Source organism: Megascapheus bottae, chromosome 17, assembly GCF_031878675.1.
Source record: "Megascapheus bottae isolate mThoBot1 chromosome 17, mThoBot2.hap1, whole genome shotgun sequence".
Taxonomy (NCBI): Eukaryota; Metazoa; Chordata; class Mammalia; order Rodentia; family Geomyidae; genus Megascapheus; species Megascapheus bottae.
Window position 1 is genome coordinate 7,022,293 of NC_143525.1, and position 14,663 is coordinate 7,036,955.

Sequence of the window (14,663 nt, forward strand, 5' to 3'; positions counted from 1 at the left end):
ACCAGGTTACTGACATGAATTTAGAGATAGAAACACATCTATATAGACATATAAATCTATGGCATGTATATACTTATGTAGTCTATGACAATATCTATTCTAGACATATATTGATATATAGATTGATATATTTGACATATAAAGACTCAGCTTAATTTTAATTATGTTCTTAAATTTTTATTTATTTTTTTGCCAGTCCTGGGCTTGAGCTCAGGGCTTGAGCGCTGACCTTGGGCTTTCTCAAGGCTAGAGCTCTACCACTTGAGCCTCAGCACCACTTTTGGCTTTTTTTTCTTTGTATGTGGTACCGAGGAATCAAACCTGGGTCTTTGTGCATGCTAGGCAAGCACTCTACCACTAGGCCAAACTCCCGGCCCTTATGTTCTTAAATTTATGTACTAGTGATTGCACACAGAAATTCCTTTCTTGAATACTCGTTTGTAGAACATGACATTTGAAATATGATGTAAAAACTCAGTGTTAATAAAAACTTTTTATAAAAACAAAAAGAAAAAAAAACTCTAGTATCAGTAAAACCAAAACTAAAAAAGAAAACAAAAGGGGCCAGGAGTTTGGCCTAGTGCTTGCCTAGCATGCACAAAAACCCAGGTTTGATTCCTTAGTACATAGAAAAAGCTAGAAGTGGTGCTATGGCTCAAATGGTAGGGTTCTAACCTTGAGAAAACTCAAGGACAGTTCTCAAACCCTGAACTTCAAGCCCAGGACTAGAAAAATTACCTTAAATGTAAAGCTTGGGAGTTAATGAGAATTTAAAAACCAAAACATAGGCCTGCATCATGTATATGTAAAAATGAATCTACTTCCCACCTAGGTGGCAATTTAGGATTAAAAAAAAAAATCCGCAGAGAACTTGGTAGCAGCTTCTAGTGAAAAAGGTGATAGTCAAGCCCACATAGCAGGCAAGAAAAATATAAAAGCCAAGATTCACTATATCATTCAATAGTTATTTTCTTGACTAGCTGACACATCAAGTGATTATTTAGCCTGTTCTTCCAGGTTTGTCTGTTAAGGACTCTGCATCTTTCTCCAAGCTCACTGAGGTCAGCTCTGGCCAGAGAATCTGCATTTTCACAAGCATCCACCTATCGTACACATCCTGGGGAATTTCAGGCTCTGCTCTGACAGCTAGCCTGCTCTTCACCCAAGGGAAAAGCCATGCTTATCCACATTGCAGAACTGAACAGACCTTCATTTTATATGCAGTGTAATCTGTTATATGCAGAAAAACCATTCTTTGCCAAACTGATAATCAATACCCTTGTTTGTCCTTGAATTAAAAATCCCATAAATAATTTATCTGTTCAAAATAAAATCACAACACACTCCTATAGGAATCAAACTAACAATTAGTTCTAAACAACAGATTTTCCCCTCTTTACTAGTTAAATCAGTAACTAGTGATGAGGAGATGAAATGTGACAGTGATATTAACAAGACTATTTTTTTTAAGAACAAAGACTGACTTTGAATGGCAGATAACTAATCTTGACTATCTGCCATTGAGCACTAGGTGAGCAAAGCAGAGCACTATGGAAATTATATTCTCTGTAAAGTTCAGTCCCACAAACTGTGTGACTAGGAGTCCCAGACAATGGCAAGGCAGCCTGAGAGGGCCCTGCTTCTGGGTGTGATACCAGCATGCATGCTTCTTTCATGTTAGTTCTATGAGGGTCTTCTCTCTACTGGCTCCAATTAATCTGATTTTCCTGGCTCAGGATGGCTATTTGAGCTGGGCTGTGATGGTTATAGTTCCAAGAGCATTAGCTGAGTCCAAGAGAAACAAGCTGCAGACAGACATGTTCTCACGGTATGAAGGTCGTTCAGTAGGTCGTATATAGATATATATGTTATGATAGGAGACAAAGCTTTGGTCTTCTTTAGCCAGAAAACACTGGCTGTGGCTATCTCTTTTTCATGTGGGTTCTCATGTGTGCAGCAATTGCACCAGCTATTTCTCCATTTTTCTTGTTCTGGCCAAAATAATCTAAAAATTCACCATCTGGTCCAATTAAGTACATTATTATTGTGTGGTCCACCTGCAAAGAAGAGAAGAGGAAGGATGTGTGACATAAGAATTACAAAAATGAACAAATGAGTTCATTTGTTCACAGGATAAATGAGTTTTATATTAACGGTTATTAACTGTTGTAGCATCTATTATTTATGCAATAGGCTTCTAAGCTAATTATAGGAAATGAACACTAGGGATCATCTAGTTAGTGTTGCACTAATTGTTGCTTATAATGTCAGCTACAACTTGTTTTTTTGGGGGGGCTGTTCAATCCTTAAACATACTCACACAGTGCTGAGAAAACAGCCCCCTTGTAAGAAATAGTTGCTACAGGCTTTCATAATGTGTTTAATGCTTAGGTAAGGCATATTTATAAATACTTTAGATTTTTGAGCAAAAGTATTACATCTGAGCCCTCTCCACATTATAAAGAGATGTTACATGAAATTAAAAGTGTTGAAAAAAAGTACTTAACTTAGTAAGCTCCCAGGTAAACTTTTATGATTTTAGAAAGAACTGTTTCTCGTTCATTACTATGTAAATTGTATCACCTTTTATCAGAAAATTAACCAGTATTTAATATTCTCTTTAGTTGTTCAAACAAAAACTAGAAGATGTGCTTTTCTCCTCTAGTTAATTTTTATATGTTACACTGACAACCAATACCACTGGAAGCAAACTGGAAAGTACTCAGTGGCTCTCTTTGGTATACAGATTCATCTATGCCCTTGACTGAGATCTAAAAATGTTCCCAGCTCCAACTTAAGTTTAATCATTAATTTTAGTTAACTATCTCCAAAAAACTCTAATTTTAAGAGACAAGATTTAGCATTAAAGCCCCTGGCATTTCTTGCAGGCGGGAGACACTCCCAAACGGGAGACACTCCCCCCAAATATATCCCAACATACATTACATGTCTATGAGGTGATATATATGGATATATATATGGAGATATATATATGGAGATAGCAGATGGAAAGAGCTACTTGTCTGTCCCATTAGGAAAAAAAACCTGCCACCAAGAGCTCAGACAGCTGGTGACTTCATGTGTTGTGGAGAATAAAAAAAGGGATGGATGTTTCTCCATACTTTGACAGAGGAATTACTCTCCAATTCTTCTCTAAGCTGTACTCTGCAGCGCACACCTCTTGCCTCTACTTTTCCCTTTGCTTCTCAATTTTCTTTCTCCCTTAAGAAACAGAATTGTAGGGACTGGGAATGTGGCTTAGTGGCAGAGTGCTTGTCTAGCATGTATAAAGTCTTGGGTTTGATTCCTCAGTAGCACAAGTAGTAGAGTGTTAGCTTTGAGCAAAAGAAGGTCAGGGACAATGACCAGGTCCTGAGTTCAAGCCCAGGACTGGCAAAAAAAAAAAGAACTGTAGTGCGTTAAACTCATTTTTTCCCCCTAGTACCTAATATCTATATCTATCACACTGGCTCTCATTCACTACTATCTACATTGCATGTATTAGGTTTTATGAGGAGCCAGGACATTAACTGATAGTTTTAATTATATAATCTATGAAAGTTTTCAGTGGTTACATCACAATATTTGGGCTGTGGCTACAAAGTTCTAGTGGTTTTTTCATATAGAATGAAACTAGCAATTACTGAAATGCCCTATCACATGCCACCTCAGCTCTATCCAGACATAACTAGCAGAAGGAGGTTATATAAGAGGCATAGCAGACTAAGCATGTATTCAACTCAAATCCCTTGCTTCTCACCATGCTGCTTCCTTCTTTCCCTAATTCCCCTGGAGAAAAGCAAATCAAGTATTTTAGCATAATACCTCTTGTCTAAAAGATACCATGAACAATACATTTTTTCCAGTCTCTCTCTTGTCTGGACTCTTTAGTTTTTCTAATGGTACCCGGGCAGCCAGTTCCTTGTGAACTCCTCAGAGGTACTCTGATTTTACTACTCTTCTGTTTAAGTAAGTATCTATACATACCTCCACCAAGAATCATATTATACATATTATACTTGCATTTCATTTAACAATATATAGGTCAATGCTGTTTACTAGTATAGACACAGGTAGCTTTTACAAAATGGCTGCTTGGCTGTCAGTCCCTTCTGTTTATTAATAATGCTTTAGGGTACATCTGTAGGAGGAATCTCCAAAAGTTGAATCTTTAGACCAAAGCATTTGACAGATTGCCCTGCAGACTGCCCTTCAATGCTAACAATGCAAGGGAAGTGCTGGTGGTTCCTGACCCACTTCCACAGTGCATTTCCCGCTGTTCCAGTTTTGACAATTTTTTACAATGGAGTTTTCAACTCACTAATTGATAAAACTGGCACCTCACTAAGTCACATTTCTTTTTATTACGAAACTGGGCGTCTTCTCCCAGCTTTGAAAGTCATTTGCACTTTTTTTGTAAAGCATCATAATACTTACAAAATAATGAGCTAGGATATGTGTAACAGTGCAGATTTTTCTAAGGAATTTCAAGTATCTGGCATGTCCAGCTCACATATGTTATTAGTCTGAAGATTCCACACAAAAGCTAGTTTTATGTTTTGTTGCTGTTGTCTGATACTATGATAATGTCATTCCATTACAACTCAGCATTCATCTTTAAGGGACCACACCATTCCTTGCAGGCCCTAAAATCTTAGATGGTTCCCACACCATCCTACTACATGCAAATTTGTGATCTCCCATGGGGAGGACTTAAGAGTGTCTCCCTCTATTGGTTCACATAGCAAATGGATAGCAATGAACTCACTGATTCTTACAGGCAACATAGATGTGATCCAGGATGTACTCCAGAGGGTTAAAGAACACTCTGTAAGATTTACAATTTGCATTTAGATTTTTTTGGGGGGCAGTATTGGGGGTTGAACTCAGAGCTTGAGCACGGTCCTTGGGCTTTCTCAAGGCCAGAAGCTCTACCACTTCAGCCATAGTACTGCTTCTGGCTTTTTTCTATGTATGTGGTACTGAGAAATCGAACCCGGGTCTTTATGCATGGTAGGCAATCACTCTACCACTCGGCCAAACTCCCAGCCCTTGCATTTAGAACTCTAATATTAAAATAAAATTTGTGGCCTGAATTGCCTAAACGATATGTGAAGTATCAGGTCCGCTAGCTATATTTAGCATCTAGCTGTCCACGCTGATAATAGACAGACAATAAGAAACTCATGACTTCTTGCTACACTAAGACTAACCGGCAGTGGCTAGAGAGTTGTGGAGGGGCAGTTAACAGGACTGTTACATAGCAGCAGTTGACAGAATAACAAGACATTTGGCAGAAGCTAGATCCAAATCTCATTCACTGGTGAGCAGTGCTTTGGTTTCACAGTAAAACTCTCCTATCATATTAAATACATTCAATTAGCTTAGTTTTATTTGAAAAATTTCACTCTGGCTGGTCAGTTAGCCTCAAAACTAGAAGTACAGAAGGATCAGGTGCTATTGCTTGTAATCCTAGCTACTCAAAAATCATGAGACCTGGAGGACTGCAGTTCAAGCCCAGTTTGGGGAGGAAAGTCTGAAAGACTCCATTTCCAACTGGCCAGCAAAAAGCTTGGAGTAGAGGCTCAAGTGGTAGAACTCTAGCATGTGTAAACATGTAAAGGCACTTAAGAGAGCCTTTTTTTCCATAGTTTCCTCTCTTGGCTGGCTAGTGAAACAAAGAAGTTGAAGGAGGGTCTGTCCATTGTCCTTAAACCCAGAGCTTCAGGAAGAACGCTGATTTTTCTCTTTCCTTTTCGTTCATCATTCAGTTTCAGAATACTGTGAGCACCACACCTGGGAGTCATGATTTCTCTGTGGGCTTAAGTAAGGCAGAGGGATCAAGGCTGCTTTTAATTTAGGCAGAGATCATAAGGGAACACAGTGAGCTCCTGAAGAATTTGCAGTCATCTCTTTCATCTTGGAAGCTGTATGAGTATTTGGGATCTAGAAGCCAGCCACAAATGGAGTGTGTACTTACTATGTAGTCATCATCTTCATCCCTGGGTCCAGGGCTGTAATATACTCTGTAGGCTTTGGCTACCTGATCAATTTCCTTTTGGGTGCCAGTCAAGCCAATAAGCTTAGGAGAAAATTCTAAATTTGAAAGAAAAACAAACAACTATTCATTAGAAACTATGTTGAAAATGAACCATACAACTTATAGATGGGGGTGAGAGGGAAAAACTGGGAGAGTGAGGGAAGGGGTGACACTGTCCCAAAAGAAATGTAGTCTTTACCTGGCTTAAGCAACTGTAACCCCTCTGTACATCACTTTTTTTTTTTTTTTTTTTTGCTAGTCGTGGGCTTGAGCTCAGGGCCTGAGCACTGTCCTTGGGTTTTCTCAAGGCTAGAACTCTACCACTTGAGCCTCAGCACCACTTCTGGCTTTTTTCTATGTATATGGCACCAAGGAATTGAACCCGGGTCTTTGTGCATGCTAGGCAAGCACTCTACCACTAGGCCAAACTCCCGGCCCTTGTACATCACTTTTATGATAACAATTTAAAAATTATAAATAAAGAGAAACCAAAAAGAGGGCAAAAAAATGGGAAGCAAGCAAGCAAAACAACACCTCTACCCAAGGCGTTATAAAGCAGCCACACCTCTACTTCATTCCTGAGTCCCCAAACACTTCATGATTTTTTCATACAGAAAAATAAAAATTCCCTTCGATAATGTATGGCATTATCTTTCTATGGCATCTACCAAGTATCTGTAGTGAATACACTATTGTTGCTTAAATAACCTTTATGACTAGTTTAAAAATACATATGGTAGGCCATCCACTGGTGGCTCATACCTGCTATCCTAGCTCCTCGGGAGGATGAGATCTGAGATCACAGTTAGATGGCATCTGGAGTAATAAAGGTCTGAGACAGTCTTATCTCCAAATAACCACCAAAAATAGTCAGCAGTGACAGAGCACCAGCCTTGAGTGAAAAAAGCTAAGGGACAACAGCTAGGTCCTGAGTTCAAACCTTAGTTAAGATACAATGAACTTACGTTATATGAGAAGAAAATTATGCTCCACAATTGACAGTACAGCAAAATACCAGCATCTTTTCCTAAATATACAATCTCCAAAATCTTAATACAGCATCAGGTTCTACTCATGTGACAAGGAGCTGAATAATAAATATTTATTCTTCCAAATCAGCAATTGTTAATACATTTCAGGACTAAGAGTAAATCATTGGTAGCACGTATGTGCCGACTCTGGAATTTACATAATGGTGGAAGTCACTTAAAACAACTGGACTTACCAGGTTACTGAAAGAACAGCCCAACATTTAATAGTAACATCTTTTTCTGAAAGTATAGAACCTAATTTCTGTTCTTTAGACTAACTTATTCTAAACTGGGAAATTACAGAAGCAGAGAAAAAGCAGTGAGTTTGTCTTTGCTTTTCATTCTTTGAGGAAGTAATAAGAGGTGGAAGGAAGACTGAGTTAGTTATATATCCAATATTGTTTTATTTACTGATCTGTGAAATGGCAATATTTTCTTATATACTAATTTAAAAATTTCAAGCACTCAAGATATAACTGGTAATGCCTATCTGTGGTTGAAGAATATTAACATAAGGGTTGGCAATTAAATACAGCAAAAAAAACCCAATTGACTAATTAACATCCAAATTAGATTGAATAAGTCACTTGTAAGTAGCTGGTTTGTAATGCTTTAGAAAAAAAAAACCCTATTATTTCCAGTATTTCTGACAAACTTATAAATTATATACAAAAAATACAAAACTGGGTCCACTTGTTCTCTTTATTCTACAAGGCTCTGCAGGGTTTAGATGAATTGATATATGTAAAGCTGCAAGGAGTTAGGTAGGATGGTACAGGAGGATCATGGGTTCAAAGTTAGCTTAAGCTATACAGCAAATTCCAGGGTAGCCAGCCTGGGTTAGATGGTAAGGACCTATCATAGGACAAAAACAAAAAACACTTTCCCTAAAAAGCTGCAAAAATTAAATAGGATGTAAAGTATCATTATTAAAACCTACCTTTCACATAATCTGCAATAGCTTCTTTTGTATCCCTCTCTGGGTCAATGGTGATGAAAAGTGGAGTTAAATTCGGCAGGGTTGGAATACTATCTGAAAGAAAGTCCCCAGCAGACCATATTAATACTGGGAGAGATAAGACAGAGCGAATTAGCAATGACAGGGGAGTGCAGTAAGTGCTACAGTAAAGTGTCCAGGCGACACAGGCACCTGAGAACTGGCTGAGAGAATGGAGAAGGAATGGAGGAGCAGTACCACATGCTGTCTGTGCTAGAATCCAATCCTATCCAATCCAAGCCCAGGATGGTATGTGTCTATGTTATATGCTAGTCTCTTCCAACATCTGCACTCTTACTAAGGAGAGAATACCCTCAAACAATTCTGAAAACAATTCTAATTGGCACTAATTAAATATCACCAAGACTATGGATCATTCCGGACATCTAATCAGGCACTTGGTAAAAGGCAATGGGCAGGCTACAAAAAAGTCCAGGCCACACTGATGCTTTGAAGTGACTAAAGCAACAGAGCAAGTTTCTCAGTCAGAGGGTAAAGAGTAAGGCTAGAGAAAGCAAAGCAACAAGCTGAATGCTGATTCATGTTCCTTCGGACCAACAACTTACAACCATTCTCCGCAACATAATACCAGAATGTGCAAAATCACATGACATAAAGTAAGCACAAACAATGTAGATAATGATGCTTTTCTTACCTATTTCATCCACAACTTTAATCATCTTTTCTAGTTCTTCTGGACAGATATCAGGGCAATGGGTGAAACCAAAATAAATCAGTACCCACTGACCCAGGTAGTCCTTGTCAGTTTTGGGCTCTCCAGCATGAGTGATGAGGGAAAATGGTCCCCCAAGTAAAGGCTTTCCAAGGCTTCGCTGCCGTTCCTTCTCCAGCTCTTAAAGAGACACAAACACACAAAGTCATTCTAACCAGAGCTACTCAAATACTAGCATATGGGAGCACTATACTAAAAGTGGAGGAAGGGGTAATAGAGGCTAGCAAAATCTCTTCCAAAAACAAGAATACATAAAACAAAATCAAATTATGTGGTATGATACATACTAAGTACTATAAAATGGCAAAAAAAAATACTTTCCTCTTTAAAAGCAGTTCAGTCCTAAGCTATTACAATGTAAGGCTTCCTTGGGATAGGAGGGCCTAGAGCAGAATGCCTGAGCCCAGGTAGGGAAAAGACTATGCGCCTCACATACTGAGGAGGCAGGGGAAGTGGCAGCAGTCATAAATGCTACCTATGTACAGGGAACTGATAAAATAGCCTTGCATTTGCTACGCATGTACTCTATCACTTCAGCGACATCATCAGCCTTTTGATTTATTTATTTTTTAGGTAAGGTCTCAGCTTTGCCTGAGCTGGCCAGGAACCATGATTCTCCAGATCTCCACCTCTTTTAAGTAACTGGGATTGGAGATGTCTCTTCAGGCACGAGGAAGAAAAAATTCAAATAATGTTAGACACATGACAAAATGACAAAAAAGCCTGTCTGAATCTCACTAGCTAAGCTGAGTAGTTGGAGTATCAAAATAAAGAAAATAATGAATCATAACTCATGGAATATATAAAAAGCCATGAGTCCATACTGACGTAAGTTCTGACTTTAACAGGAAATAGTACATGCAAATACACAAAACTAAATGCATATTTGTAATAGTAACTTTTTAAGAAGCCTGATAGATATGATAATCAAATGACTACATTATCAATAATGGAGAAGATGATACCAAGAGACACCTGACTGGATGCAATAATGGGCTGCAGCAACCCTTCTGTAATACTCCTGCCAAAATGTTGTACTAGGAAACACCAGACAAACCCCAACTAGGGGACATTTTATAAAATAACCAGCTTGTAATCCTCAAAGTTGTCAAGAGCATGAAAAACATGCTAAGATTACGGAAGTCCTATAAAGCTTGAGAGATTGTTACAATCCAAATTAAGGAGAGTTAATCAGGACTGTGTGGGTATGAACTGGCCTCATTTGTTATGTCCTCATATGTCCTTGTTTGTAGGAAATATATAATAATGTATTTGGAGATGAAGGATCATGTCAGCAAATACTCAAGTAATTTAGCACACTTCAAGATTGTTTCATTGAAGATTTTCTATCTAACGAAATTATTATAGGTAAAATTCAAAAGAAGAATTGTCAGAAGAAGCTTGTACATTTCCCAACATTTCAACGACTTTTTTTGGCCAGTCCTGGGGCTTGAACTCAGGGCTTGAGTATGGTCCTTGGGCTTTCTCAAGGTTAAGGCTTCCAACTTTTTTCTATGTATGTGGTACTAAGGAATCAAACCCAGGTCTTCATGAACACTAGGCAAGTGCTCTACTGCCAGGTCAACCTCCCAGCCCACATTTCAACTTCTGAAAAGCTACTTCCTTGTACAACTAAAGGAATTTAGTACAAGTGTAAAATTATATCAATAAAATAACGATTGCTATACAACTGTTATGCAAGAGTCATTTACCTATACCATATTTATATAGAGCTCATATTTATACATTTTCCTCTAAGGACTGAATCAGATTTAAATAGTATGATAAAGATGTACTGAAAACTTTTAAGCCAAACCTTAAAAGTTCTAGAATGGTCACTACAACATAAAGCTCTTTTTTCCCCACAAACATTTCAGGATGCTACATCAGAGCAGTAGGCTGGCCCTCCATCAATCAGCCAGCCTTTGGCCTCATTCTTGCTGCTACCTACTGGTTTACTATTGGTTTATAGGATCTACTTACACTAAGACCCACATCTGACCCTTTAGGAAGCCTTCACAAATTCCAAGGGGAGAGGCCTTCCCTTGGCTCTCACAGCACTGACATTCTTGCTCTGGACTGGCAAAATCCAAGGTAGCAAAACCCTGTATTTTTCTGTCTGTTCCCTGTCATCCATACCTCCAGGACTGAGCTAAATGTTACTTACTTTCCCATTTAAACTGCACACATTCAAATTTAGTCAAATGTTTTTTTTGTTGTTGTTGTTGTTGTTTGCTTGTTTTTTTTATCGGTCTTGGGCCTGAAGCTCTGGGTCTGGATGCTGTCCCTAAGCTCTTCAGCTCAAGGCCACCACCTTATCCCTTAGCCACAGCCCCACTTCCCATTTTCTCATGTTCTTTAGTGCCCAGACTGGCTTTGAACCAAGATCCTCAGATTTCAGCCTCCTAAGTAGCTAGGATTGTAGATGTGAGCCACCGTGCCCAGCAAGTCAAGTATTTAAAGACTTATAGACTAACAAAAATTAAAGTATATAACCTGAATTGGATCTAGGAACAGTAAGGTGTCAATAGACATGGAAAAAAACTGTAGTTCTTAGTTGATAGTTTTGTGCTTCTCCCCTCTCAGTTTCTATCTATGTACCTATAGATATACAGATAATCTTTTTCTTTTCTTTTTCTGTGGGTCACGGGGCTTGAACTCAGCCTGGGTGCTGTCCCTGAGCTCTTCAGCTCACGGCTACCACCCTACCATTAAGCCAAGCACCACTTCCTATTTTCAAGAGGTTAACTGAAGCTAATAGTCTCAGGTCCTATTGTGCCCAGCTTGGCTTTGAACCTTGATCCTCAGATCTCAGCCTCCTGAGAAGCTAGGACATAGGGATAAGTCACCTCACCTGGCTTTAAAGGTTTTTTTTGTTGTTGTTTTTTAAAACTGTATTTTTAAAACAATATTTTCTTTTTTGGTACTAGGGATCGAACCCAGATGTTGCACTTGCTAGGCAAGTGCCTTGCCACTGAGCTACATCCCAGCCCACAGATACTCTTTTATACATTTTATTAGGATATACTGACTGTGTAAAGTAATGGATTTCACTGTGACGTTTTCATATTTGTATATTCACTCTTTCCATTACCCACCCAGTCTTATCCTCTCTTTCCTCCCCCTTATCTTTTTCCACATCTCAATAGTCTCCCTCAATTCTACTTATTAACAGAAGCACTGGCTATTTATCTTTCCTAGTCTTGGCTTACTTTGCTTCACATGATAACTCCCAATGCCACCCAGTTTCCTGCGAGCAACATTCATTTCACTCTTTTGTATGACTTAAAAATTTGACAAATACAAAATAACTATATAAAATGTTAATGTAAGGGTAAACTTGGTAAAAGTTATTTCTGTGCCATCTCTGGAAATCTTTAGTAAATCTTAAATAAAGTTTAGAAACAACAAAGATGCTAGTCCATAGTCAGGAAAGATTTTACTCAGATCTAACCATATATGCACTTACTTTCTGTCTTTTCTTTTTTAAAGTACTTCATTCCAGCCAAAAATGCTCCTCCGACGGCAAATGTGAATGCTAAAGACTTCCAGGAAACAGGCTACTGGGGCAGAGATTTCAAAAATAAAATATTAGACAAGATGAGGGTGGGGGTGGGGGGAGGGAAATGGGGACCAAGACATGAGAAAGGGTATCAATGTATGTGAAGTAATGCACCTTCTATCTGGTGAATATAATGTAACCCTTCTATTAATTACAATGAAAATATATGGAAAAAAATAAAATATTAGTAAGAAATAAACATTGAACCATACTAAATTTGTTGAAGGAATTTGTAATATACAGGTACACAAGCCATGATCTTGTTAAATATGCAAAATGCTTCTATTATTTACAGCTAAATAAGAAGACACTGACAGGGGATGTGGTTCTTTCTGGGCTGTACATACAGTCACAAAGACACTCATTTCCAGAGGAAACTTTCCCCACATTTGTTTCTGTTCCTTCAGAAAAGCAACCCAAAGAAGGTCCATGTACTATGATTGTTACTATGTGTGACCCTGGCTCCAATGATGATTTAACTCAAAACAGCCAAAGTAGAAAGCATATCTAGAGGTGGGCCTTTCCCCCACGCTCCACCCCCCACCCTGACACTTGTTTTATTGGAGGTGAGTGTTGAATGCAGGACCTCCAACTTGGAAGACAGGTTCTCAAACATTTAAGCCCTGCCGCCAGATCTTTTTCAATTCTATTTTTCTGGCAAAATCTGTGTGTATGTGTGTGTGTGTTCTCAAACACTTAAGTCCTGCCACCGGATCTTTTTCAATTCTATTTTTCTGGCAAAATCTGTGTGTGTGTGTGTGTGTTCTGTTTTTGTCTTATATAGGCTAGTCTCCCACCTATAGCATCCCCACTTAGCTGGATGACAGATGCTTATCATAGATGCTTACTAGATGATTGTCTCCATAACTGCTCTACATAGCCTGGGAGACTGAAAAGTCTGCCAAGTTGCTAGGATGGCTTAGAGCCACTGTGTAACCTAAAAGTGATGTTTCCTTACAAATTGCGTAGGTTTACTTCACTCCACTTTCAAATTCTAAATTAAGAAAGATGTTTGCCACAAGCACCTATCTCATTAACCTTACCCTAGCTCAGAGAACAGCCAAGAAAAATGTATACACCCCTGAAACTAATACCTACTTTTTGTTTCAATTTCAACTTACACATGGGAGGTCCACATGAGAGAAATTATAAATAATGACTCTTTAATCATAGTAGAGACACAGTAAGAAAGCTGAAGAGAAAACCTGGCACAAGTCAACATCCAAACCCATGTATCTAACCATGTGGAAAAGCAGTAGGTTCTAAAGCTTCCTTGAGGACTGGGAGAGAGGCAAACCGGGAAACATGGACCAGATCCATGTTCCTTCAGTTCCCAGTTTCCAAGCAAAATCACAGGTCTCTTGAGATCCGCATTTCAGGGTATCTCACAGAAAGGAGAATCTCAGAAGATGTATTAGAGGATTAGTGTAAGAGAAACATTTCTTACTCTGATGCAGGAAATGGGAATTAAAGACTCGAAACTGCTATCTCGAACTGTAGCTTTTATCATTTTTGAGCTGGGAAAATACACGAGGTCATATCCAGCAACTCCAAGGACAAAGGTATTTGGGGGGGTAGGCCCAATGAGGCTCAACCTGAGACCCTAACCTTCAAGGACTTCCTTTTGTCAAACATGTCTTTCGTTCATTCAGGAAAGTTTCCCAGACCTTTAAAAAAAAAAATTCAAAATAGAAGGCAAATTGATAAAAAGCTCCCCGCGGCCGATTTCTCATTTCTTAACATCCAGAAGTAGGTGTGACGGCTTTTCACTCGGTTGCTTCCCTGTTTTAAATTCTGAGTCTGGCCTTTTGGATCTGAGTTTTTATATATAAAATAACGCAATTTCCCGTCTCATTTCTCCTGTCAGGTCTCACCACAAGCCAGGTAAACGGGTCAGGTTTCTCCGGTTCAAAGACCGAAGGGGAAGAATATGCCACCAGACTTGGTGACAAGGGCGATGTGGTGGGAACACCCCAGGGGAACACTCACCCCGGGCTTCGAGGGTCGCGTAGGGTCCCCCGACCCCTTTCCTGCGGATCCCGGGGGTGGCGGCAGCCGGTTGCTGAAGGGCCGCCGGCCCAGGGCGGAGGCTCCCGGCCCCTCCACCTGCCGCTTGCGACATTGGCTCATCCAGAGTCTCCCGGGCCTCTCCGTCAGACCCCAAAGCCCAAGTCGGCTCTGCAAGAGAGGCCAAAGTCGGATCCCGGGAGCCCGCATCCTTCGGCCGGATGCTAGGACCAGCCCCGCCATGAGCTCAGCTGAGGAGACCGTGTCTCCTTGGACCCGCCCCGCCACTTCCG

General features: G+C 39.5%; 1 protein-coding gene across 1 annotated transcript; it reads right to left on the reverse strand.

The window, feature by feature from the left end:
- Window positions 1-270: 270 nt before the first annotated feature.
- On the reverse strand, window positions 271-14,613 carry Sco1 (synthesis of cytochrome C oxidase 1). Its single transcript, XM_090349538.1, has 6 exons — window positions 14,353-14,613; window positions 12,271-12,361; window positions 8,724-8,921; window positions 8,012-8,104; window positions 5,981-6,096; window positions 271-2,057 (listed from the first exon to the last, which is right to left on the reverse strand). The coding sequence occupies exons 1-6, from the start codon at window positions 14,611-14,613 to the stop codon at window positions 1,923-1,925; spliced, it is 894 nt and encodes a 297-aa protein (XP_090205664.1). The 3' UTR covers window positions 271-1,922.
- Window positions 14,614-14,663: the final 50 nt, after the last annotated feature.

Bases quoted from the DNA above. Each gene is read 5' to 3' on its own strand.
- Sco1 (XM_090349538.1), bottom strand. From the start codon at position 14,613: ATGGCGGGGCTGGTCCTAGCATCCGGCCGAAGGATGCGGGCTCCCGGG. The intron at 12,362-14,352 runs GTGAGTGTTCCC...CTGCCCCAGTAG, and splicing joins CGCGACCCTCGAAGCCCGGG to CCTGTTTCCTGGAAGTCTTT. The intron at 6,097-8,011 runs GTAGGTTTTAAT...TTTCAAATTTAG, and splicing joins TATTGCAGATTATGTGAAAG to AATTTTCTCCTAAGCTTATT.